A 10,868-nucleotide genomic window follows, 5' to 3' on the forward strand; every position below is an offset into this window, starting at 1 on the left:
AACGCATCTCCTTCCTGAGCGGTATGATGGCTGCGTGGTCCCATGGTGTTTATACTTGCGTACCAGATTAACGTGGTACCTTCAGATGTTTGGAAATGACTTCCAAGAATGAACCAGACTTGTGGCGGTCTACAATTTTTTTCTGACGTCTTGGCTGATTTCTTTTGATTTTCCCATGATGTCAAGCAAAGAGGCACTGAGTTTGAAGGTAGGCCTTGAAATACATCCACAGGTACACCTCCAATTGACTCAAATGATGTCAATTAGCCTATCAGAAGCTTCTAAAGCCATGACATAATTTCCTGGTATTTTCCAATCTGTTTAAAGGCACAGTCAACTTAGTGTATGTAAAGTTCTGACCCACTGGAATTGTGATACAGTGAATTATAAGTGAAATAATCTGTAAACAATTGTTGGAAAAATGACTTGTGTTATGCACAATGTAGATGTCCTAAGCGACAAGAAATTTGTGTAGTAGTTGAAAAACGAGTTTTAATGACTCCAACCTAAGTGTATGTAAACTTCCGACTTCAACTATAGCTCCAGGACTATTCTCACCCATTTAAAGTAATGGAGGCATAAAGCAGATGAACACAATTAGATTTTATTTAACTTTGGTCAACATAATCAAACAAGTGAATACACTGCCACCATGTTCAGAATGATTAAACAGAGAAAGGCTTTGTTACCGTTGTTCCTGTTTTTAAAATCAGTACAGGTCTATTTAACCTTCATTTTTGCATTGATATAACTTGGAAAACAAAGTATGCAGTTTTGACCTTAGTGGCATACCAATGAATGATTTAAAGGGCACATGTAAGAAGAGGTTTGTCTGAATCTCCTTCTCTTACTACACAAAGAACTTTCCATGTTTTGGAGGAACTCTGTCTATCACTAGATCTATCTGTATGGTGTGCAGTACTCTGACTATTATATACCTTGGTTTCACAGACAGCCACAAATAGCAGCAGTAATATGAGACATAAATCTATAAAATAGAATAAAAAAATAATGCACATAAGGTTTGTAAAACATTTGGGGACATAACCGGTAGCTGTCATTGATAGACGTAGGTATTAAGGCTGCAGATTCCCTTTGTCTTGCGTCTCTTCACATTAAGTTTCCAGCCTGTTTCTTAAATGAGGGCAACACATACATACATATATTGACACTTGCACATGGTCAGTCTCAAATGGTGATTCTGAAACTTAAGAGTAGTTATTTTAGAGATAGCTTGAAAGAACTACTCAAAAGACTGGTACGACTTTACATTTTTTCCACCTAACTACAACATAAAAACATGCAAAGCAACTATAAACATGATTTAAATTCTAAAACACATATGTAGTTCTATTTACTTTTATTAAGTGGATGACACCGTAAAGGTGTATTTGAATAGATACAGTCTGTGATATAACGTTACCATGTCTGGGGGGATACATTTTGGATAGGAGGGTGTGGGTGGAGAACAGAAGAAATCCACTTTCCAAATTCACAACATGTTGCAAGTGCTTTAGCCTGAATGCATGGTCAATGGGGAATGTTAACAGGTAGGCCTATAACCCATGAAATATCCATGTTTCAGAAAGGCCAAAAAATCTTAATGAGGGTGTTACAAAAATGACAAGAGGTCATCTTCAGGGCTTTCCATAGTTTGGTTGTTAAGATTATGAAATGAAGGCTGAAAATATCAACACAAACACCAATGTTCAAGAGTTTGACCTCTTATGAGTGCCGTTCTATTGATTCAACACAAGGTGGGCTCTCAGGGTCCGATCTTGGCCCTGGCACTGATTTACCCAAGGCTAAATCAACCTCAGACTCCAAAGAAAACAGGACGACCAATCAACCTCCTGCCACAAAAAAAGGAGACAAGTGCTTTAAACTTCACCAGGAGGACGAGAGGGCTGTTTGTTTCTGTTACAGATAAACCACTAGGCTTAACTATGCAGGAACAGTAAAGCCTTGTCCTCAGGATGGAGCCCAATTATTTTTTTAGTTGATCTTGTCCTGGAAAATGTACAGGTTGTTGGTGGCCGCCACAGCGATGACGTTTTCTTTGGGGTGCCAGGCGGTGTGCAGGATCTTCTTGTTGAAGTCCAGGCTGTCCACGCTAATTTCGTCTTTCTTCCTCTTGCCACCGGTGGAGACTTTGCGGGGTTTGAGTGTAGCCCGCGGTTTGCTGCTCTCCCTAGAGGCCTCCAGTGTGATGTCCTTCCTGGTGTTGCGGTCAAACATACGGAAAAAGTTGTTGTAGGAGCCGGTCATGATGGCACTGAGAAAGGAAGGAAACAGTGGGTAATTTATAATTCTCCAAAGATACTCCTTAAACTTACATATTGGCAGATAAGTTGTCCAGAGAACATTGTAGGTGCAGATTGCCTTAAACAGAGAAAGTGCTAGAGTTTCTTACCTGTCGCTACCGTTCCAGCAGCACTCAAACTTGTCGAAGATGCAATCATTTTCATATAACGAGCAAAGCTTGCTGCGAAGGTATTCATGAACCTGAGCGGGAGAATGTTGATTAGTGTATTTGGGAAAATAATTGCATCTATCCAACTATTTCCATACACCTAACTGGACAATTGTGGACCATACTGAAAATTATGCCATTGTTGGTAGTGTTATCACTAGGCACCTGATATGTCTCGACTGGCCTGTTCTCCATGTTGAGGTCCCACACCTTGACGGAGAGGTAGTCCCGTGTCATCATGTAGCGCCCGCTGTGACTGAACTTCACGTCAGAGATGGACGAGATGATCTCAGAGAAAAATGACCTGCTGCTTGGATCCTCAGGCTCCTCAAAGACTACAATCACAAACATGGAGAGATATTCAAAATGACAGACAAAACCCCTGAAAATAGATTAATTTAAAACAAATTTATCTGTGAATGAACATAATTTAGAATGCAGAGAACTAGGCTCTATGAGTACTCACACTTGGTGTGGCTATCGCAGAGTGCAGCTGTTCGCATGTCACAGAGGCGTATGGTGCCTTTGCTACTGCTGTACACAAATACATTGCATTGGTTTGGATGGCACTCAGCCGCTGTGATCACCTCTGTCAGTTCCTCCATGTTGGCAGGCTTGATGTCTACAATGTCTGAGAAGACACTGTTAAGGAAATTAACTGAAATAGGTCTAAAGGCTCATACCGATGTGGTCAAACATGTTCACACATGTATTTGTTTGACTTACAACTGCACAGGACCAATAAGAAAAAAATCTAAACTGAAATTGAGCACTATATACGCTAATAGAGGACAGTTTGGATGAAGCAAACATTTGCATCTAAAAGTCATGAGGATGAGGACTGATACGTTTTCAGAAGAGGATACTAAAACTTCGGTCTGTGATTTCCAAGTGCCATAGATTAATTCTTAGATCATCAGCGGAGAGGTATGTTTGATGATCGCTATTTACAGAAATTGAATTAATATGATATGTGTGAGCGTTGGCAAACACCCTACGAGGACTTGCTTCTACCATGAGATCCATGGGCATCAGCACTGGTACCTGTAACCACAGGACAGATTTATTTAGGGGAGGAAGCTATAAGCATGCATAGACTGTGTTTTTTCTTGCAGTGTCGGTTGAAATCTTAAAAAGGTAAAGCAACTTTAAACCAACCCGTAGGGAAGTAATTCTAAAGGGATCCCTGAGACGTCCGTCTTCGTCTTTCAAGTTGTAACCCTCAGCCCGCTTGTCCCGTTCACCGATTTTCCACAATTTGATAGTTTTATCTGTACAAAAAATATATATGTTGAGGGTGAAGAGAACTTAACAAAAAGGTTAGTAGGTTAAAGCAAAATGTTCTTACCATTTGTTGAGAGTAGAAAGTGAGCTGAGTTTTGTTGGGGTAACCATCTTATTTTGTTAATTTTTTCCTCAATTTCTAAACTTTTCAAGTAGTCAAATTCAGGTTCGTGACTCTGAAAAGTGCTATAAACATTGTATTCCCCTCGCAGGTTTGGTCGATTTTTACACTGAAAGAGAAAAGCAGATATGCACTGTGTGACAAAATTGGATATTAAGCATGTATTATGTTTAGAATTTAATCCAGTGCCTTTCTTTCCATAACAACCTATCATATCTAACTCCAAAAATGTCATTGTTCATGAAAATACATTTCGCTGGTAATTATAAAATGCACCTCCTGTTCATGTTGAAATATGACAACTCTGCCTCCCTTGTCTCCAGTTGCTAGCAACTCTCCAGAATGGTTGAATTCAACCGTTGAGATGATATCAGCTGAAAGGAAGACATGTCCCATTAAAGCTGGATTCTAGAATTGTATTGTGTGTAATGTATAAGGGCTGTTATAATCAAAAATATACACATCAGCAAAAGAACAGCACCTAGTAAATAATAACATCAAAACCAATATTAAAAAACAATCCTGGTGCAACTTTCATGGGTGCATACACTATGCATAGTAGCCGACAGAGCAGCGTGTGGATTTCTACCTCCCTGAAAATAATTTATTTATCCGTCAACCCAAGAAAAATGACTATGACTTTGAATGAATCAAACACACCGACTTCCTCCTTACTGTATCAGAACTTTCAATTGTCGTATTGCCGACGCAGACCTTCAACGTCACTGACAAAATCTCCCACAAATAACTAGCTAGAGTACTTAGCAAGATGACGCGCTAGTTTACGACAGTGCGTGTGTCTTACTACATTACATTAATAAGACGTACTCTGACTGCATAGTTATTATTATATATGTTACATACATGTGCGGGACATAAGTTACAGTTGTTAGCTTGCTAATAATGCTAGGCAACTTGATTTGCAAGCAAGAGGAGCTAGCTAACATGCTAACGTTAGCTAGTAAGAAAAACAAACTCAGCATTGCCCAGCAGTGGTACTCGTATACATGAACAGTGTCATGCCTTTGTTCGTGAAAGACAGTAAGTCAAAGGCGTAGTTTGCGAAATAATAAGATAACAGCATCACATCTTTGATCACATTTGAGCTCAAATGCTAACTCATTCGTTAACCTAACGTTACTGTACTCACCTTCTGCAACATCTTCATCTATCGCCCCTTTCACTTGTGAGAAACACCACTGAAAATCATTTACACCGGCAACTCCTGCATAACAATAATATTGGAATCATTACTTCGCTAGCGTCAGTTCACCAACCCATTTAGAGTCAAATGCTGTGTAATTTAAAACTTGCATTCAGGCCACACAGCAGTAAGTGGTATTGGGACCCTTTCCCGGCTACATAAGTAGCTTACCTGCCATTGTTTCATTTAGCAGAGTTAGCTATTACTGAACACGGATTGCACTGTTTATTCAACCAATGCAACTTGCGTGAGGTAAAAAATAGTCAACATTCACAGGCAAAGTGAGGAGTCAGGGATCACGGAAATCGTCCGTGATTTTTTCCATCCAAAATGGCGCACATTGCATAACACAATGACGTCATTTCGACACGCTTCCAAGCATCTTTGTTATCTATCATCCATCTGTGTTTGAGTCAGTTGGCCCTACTCCTTAAAACTTAATTGAGACAACAGAAAAACTGGACAAATTAAAATGGCTCCTCACCCCTCATGTTGATCACTGAACTTCAAGTTAAAGCATTGTAAATGTAACCTAAGAAGCCTACCTGTTCAAAGAGTCTGTAAAGCAATTAAAGTGACTGGCTACTACTGTTAGAGCCAATTTGAGGAACAATAATGTGTGTTGAAATAATATTATGAAATATAAGAAATGTGTATGAAATGTACCATATATTATTTACGGGAAAAATACAAATGTTTATAAGAAACAACTTTTTATTTGTTTAATGTGACACCTGGTGGTTACCTGTATTGCACCGGCAGTGTCAACATGGCACCATGTCAAAAACTAGATTTTCCGTTTAAAAAACATATATTTCAATCCTATTGAGGTTGAAATAACACTGAAATTGTACCAAAAAAGTATGATAATGCCCCTTTAGTGTAAGAGCTTTTTAAAAAAAAAAAAATACACCTGTAATAATAGCCTGTTCTGGTGGGATGGAGTTTTTGGCCCACAGCATGACATCACAATATGATTTGGATTATTCTGACCAATGACCAGTCATAATTTATTTGCATATGTATAATCCTACTTTGAAGGGGTATTATCATTCTGATGGTTTGTTGCCACAGATGGTTTGTTTAAGTTTTACCTTTGTGGCTAGATGGAGTAGGCCTAAAGCTTCGTCTAGTGGCATTATAGCTAAGCCTAACCTTCGCGTCGTAGCATTATAGCTAAGCCTAACCATTTTCCTAACCTTAACCTCATTCTCCTAACCTTCTATGCTAATACACCTAACATGCTGCCTTAGTTCTCCTAACCTGCCACACTAATTCACCTAACCTGCCACATTAATCCACAACCTGCTGTGTAAATAAATCAAATGTTGCGAAAAGCAATCAGTAATGTAATTGTGTTTTGTGTCGCCGAGCAGTGAACAATGAACTATACATCAGTATCATAACACTGGTCAATAAAAATATTCATGAAAGTAAACCGCTTATTTGCCAGCTCAGCCAATGAGCCAATGAGATGTCTCGGCCAAAAACATGGCAACATCTTCTATGAGGAAATAGCTAGCATTTTTTAAACACTGGGCAAGTTTGTTTTGCATGAACCGGTGCCCCGGATGTGTGGAGTTTGTACATTTTAGACCATTCCATTGCCTGGTCCTTAAGTGAAATCTCCACCCACCAGGGGAACCAGGCCATGCAAAACAAACTCGCCCAGTCTGTTTCAGACACAAGTTTGAGGTCAGGTTTTAGAATTTTTTCCAAATCTAACTTATGCTCTGGCCGAAAATTAAAATATCGGATGAGTGAACAACATTATTTGGGTATGAGTTACTAGATTATCAGTTTTTAAACATGAGATTTTCACTGGCCAAAAGTATGTGGACACCTGCGCTTCGAACGTCTAATTCTAAAATCATGGACATTAATATGGAGATGGTCCCCCCTTTGATGCTATAACAGCCTCCACTCTTCTGGGAAGGCTTTCCACTAGATGTTGGAACATTGCTGCTATAACAGCCTCCACTCTTCTGGGAAGGCTTTCCACTAGATGTTGGAACATTGCTGCGGGGACTTCCTTCCTTTCAGCCACAAGAGCATTAGTGAGTTCAGGCACTAATGTTGGGCAAATAGTCCTGGTTCACAGTCAGCGTTCCAATTCATCCCAAAGGTGTTTGATGGAGTTTAAGTCAGGGCTCTGTGCAGGCCAGTCAAGTTCTTCCACATTGATCTCGACAAACCATTTCTGTCAGGACCTCACTTTGTGCACAGGGGCATTGTCATGCTGAAACAGGAAAGGGCCTTCCCCAAACTGTTCCCACAAAGTTGGAAGCACCGAATCTTCTAGAATGTAATTGTATGTTGTAGTGTTAAGATTTCCCTTCACTGGAACTAATGGGCCTAGCCCGAACCATGAGAAACAGACCATTATTCCTCCCCCACCAAACTTTACAGTTGGCACTATGCAATTGTGCTCCTGGCATCCGCCAAACCCAGATTCGGCCATCAGACGGCGATGCTTGATTCATCACTCCAGAGAACACTTTTCCACTGCTCCAGAGTCCATTGGCGGCGAGCTTTACACCATTCCAGCCAACGCTTGGCATTGCGCTTGGTGATCTTAGGCTTGTGTGCAGCTTCTCGGCCATGGAAACCCATTTCATGAAGCTCCCGCCGAACAGTTATTGTGCTGACGTTGCTTCCAGAGACAGTTTGGAACTCGACAGAGAGTTTTACAACTTAGGACAAACCATTTTTTCGCGCTACCTGCTTCAGCACTCTATGGTTCTGTTCTGTGAGCTTGTGTGGCCTACCACTTCATGGCTGAGACGTAGTTTCTCCTAGACATTTCCACTTCACAATAACAGCACTTACAGTTGACCTGGTCAGCTCTAGCAGGGCAGACATTTTACGAACTGACTTATTAGAAAGGTGGCATCCTTTGATGGTGCCACGTTGAAAGTCACTGAGCTCTTCTGTAATGCCATTCTACTGCCAGTGTTTGTCTATGGAGATTGCATGGCGGTGTGCTTGATTTTATACACTTGTTAGCGATGGGTGTGGCTGAAATACCCGAGACCACTATTTGAAGTGGTGTCCACATACTTTTGTATATATATAGTGTACTTTAAGCCTAAAAAAACAGATCATTTTAGTAACTTGAGTCACACTTTGAAGAGATACAGGACCTTCAGAAAGTATTCACATCCCTTGACTTTTTGAAAATGTTGTCTTACAAAGTGGAATTAAAAATGATTTAAACATTTTTTTTAAATTTAAAGAATGAAAAATAAACACTAATATATCTTGATTACATACAGAGTGTGCAAAGCTGTCATCAAGGCAAAGGGTACAGTATCTCCTTTGAAGAATCTAAAATATATTTGGATTTGTTTAACAATTTTGGTTACTATATGATTCCATATGTGTTATTTCATAGTTGTGATGTCTTCAATATTATTCTAGAATGTAGAAAATACCCCCCAAACTTAAAGGAAAACCCTAGAATTAATAGGGGTGTCCAAACTTTTGACTGGTACTGTAAGTATTCAACCCCCTGAGTCAATACATGTTTGAATCACATTTAGCAGTTATTACAGCTGTGAGTCTTTCTGTCTCTATGAGCTTTGCACACCTAGATTGCACAATTTTTGCACATTATTATTTTAAATAATTCAAGTTCTATCAAGTTGGTTGTTGATCATTGCTAGACATTTTCAAGTCTTGTAATAGATTTTCAAGCTGATGTAAGTCAAAACTGTAACGAGGCCACTCAGGAACATTCAATGTCGTCTTGGTAAGCAACTCCAGTATATATTTGGCCTTGTGTTTTAGGTTATTGTCCTGCTGAAAGGTAAAGTTGTCTCCCAGTGTCTGTTGGAAAGCAGACTGAATCAAGTTTTCCTCTAGGATTTTGCCTGTGCTTAGCTCTATTTCATTTCTTTTTATCCTAAAAAAAAACCTTTGCTGATGACAAGTATACCCATAACATGATGAAGCAACCACCATGCTTAAAAATATGAAGAGTGGTACTCAGTGATGTGTAGTGTTGGATTTGCCCCAATCATAACGCTTTGTATTCAGGACATACATTTAATTTCTTTGCCACATTTTTTGCAGTTTTACTTTAGTGCCTTATTGCAAACAGGGTGCATTTTTTTTGAATATTTTTATTCTGTACAGACTTCCTTCTTTTCACTCTGTCAATTGGGTTAGCATTGTGGAGTAACTAGAATGGTGTTGATCCATCCTCAGTTTTCTCCTATCACAGCCATTAAAATCCGTAACTGTTTTAAAGTCACCATTGGCCTCATGGTGAAATCCCTGAGCGGTTTCCTTCCTCTCCGGCAACAGAGTTAGGAAGGATGCCTGTATCTTTGTAGTGACTGGGTGTATTGATACACCATCCAAAGTGTAAGGAATAACTTCAGCATGCTCCAAAGTATATTCAATGCCTGCTTTTTTATTTTTACCCGTCAATACGTGCCCTTCTTTGTGAAGCATTGGAAAACCTCCCTGGTCTTTGTGGTTAAATCTGTGCTTGAAATTCACTGCTCGACTGAGGGACCTTACAGATATTGTAATTGCATGTGTGGGGTACAGAGACAGTTGTCCTGTCTTTGGCTATGCCGGATTAAGTGATATGACATGCTATTCTATAGAATAATTTTTCCGTAATTAATATTACCTGATTGAGCTAATCATGTAAATGTAATTAACTAGAGAGTCGGGGCACCACAAAATAATATTTATAGAGCTGTTATCTTCCGAATAAACTCTTAAAGACCTAGTAATATTTTACATCAATAGCAGTCAATATCAATCGTCACCTTAAATCAGTCTCATCTGAAAGTTGTAAATTCTTGGTTATCTTCACGAACCCTGGCTAACAAGTTGAATCAGCAATACAAAATTGGGTTGAAATATTTATTTACTAAATACCTAACTACTCACACAGAATTACATATACAAATAATTAATTATACCTTGATTACAAATTACGTCATAACTGAAAACGCCCCTAGCGGGCGGAACAGATGTGACCGCTGGTTACACAAAAGAAAAGGGCTGGGTTTGAGTGAAAAAGCGGGAAGACTGAGGGACAAAGGAAGAAGTGGTGCTATCGTAAACACAGTATCTTATGCATTCCAAATTACCACCCATTTGGAGAAGGAAAATGCAATAAATATTTACTCTGAGCTGTGCTTCGGTAGGTTGGTGGTAGACGGAAGGCCGTGTTGCCAAACCGAGTCCTTTGTCCTTTGAAGAATGTCTCTGGTGGTCAATTGAATACGTTGTAGTAACGTCGTTGTGTGATAGACGGGATACTCTGTCTGTTCCTTCCTAACCCTTGTTTGCAGCTGCTGTTGCTAACTCAATGGCTAGGAGGTATCACTTCTGTAGTGAATAAGAGTTCAAAGTTCATACCATTCGCAACCAAAGCTCACGCTGATGTTGGCTTCATTCTGTAGTTATTATCTGAACCATTTTGACATCGGACCGTCGTCCTCACATCCTCGGAACAGGAGGTTATATTGTCGTCAAGGCTTTATATTGGAAGGGAGAAAAGGGGTGTGTTTCATAGTTTACAACCTATGTCTCTTCACGTGGGCGGGCCACTGAGTCGGGCCTTATTCACTCATGAAAACCCAATTCTCACATTTTAGAAGCTATAATCACATTTCATCCCATCAAGAATAATGTAATATTCAAACATTTAAATTGAACAACAATTCCATGTGAATCCGATAACTCTGATGTGTAGACTTTACACTGTAGAGTTTATGTCATCTTATCATTGATGAGAATGTATCAGATGACACCCGAACTGA

At 39.5% G+C, this 10,868-nt stretch overlaps 1 protein-coding gene across 1 annotated transcript; it reads right to left on the bottom strand.

The window, feature by feature from the left end:
- Positions 1-588: 588 nt before the first annotated feature.
- On the bottom strand, positions 589-5,458 carry LOC110529206 (serine/threonine-protein phosphatase 2A 55 kDa regulatory subunit B delta isoform). The gene is made up of 10 exons (XM_021611333.2): positions 5,254-5,458; positions 5,029-5,103; positions 4,155-4,252; positions 3,822-3,987; positions 3,632-3,744; positions 3,340-3,517; positions 2,940-3,104; positions 2,639-2,808; positions 2,414-2,505; positions 589-2,275 (listed from the first exon to the last, which is right to left on the bottom strand). Exons 1-10 carry the CDS (start codon positions 5,258-5,260, stop codon positions 1,996-1,998), a joined length of 1,344 nt encoding a protein of 447 aa, XP_021467008.2. The 5' UTR covers positions 5,261-5,458; the 3' UTR covers positions 589-1,995.
- Between the last annotated feature and the right edge of the window lie 5,410 nt (positions 5,459-10,868).

This window comes from Oncorhynchus mykiss, chromosome 1 (assembly GCF_013265735.2).
Source record: "Oncorhynchus mykiss isolate Arlee chromosome 1, USDA_OmykA_1.1, whole genome shotgun sequence".
Classification (NCBI taxonomy): Eukaryota; Metazoa; Chordata; class Actinopteri; order Salmoniformes; family Salmonidae; genus Oncorhynchus; species Oncorhynchus mykiss.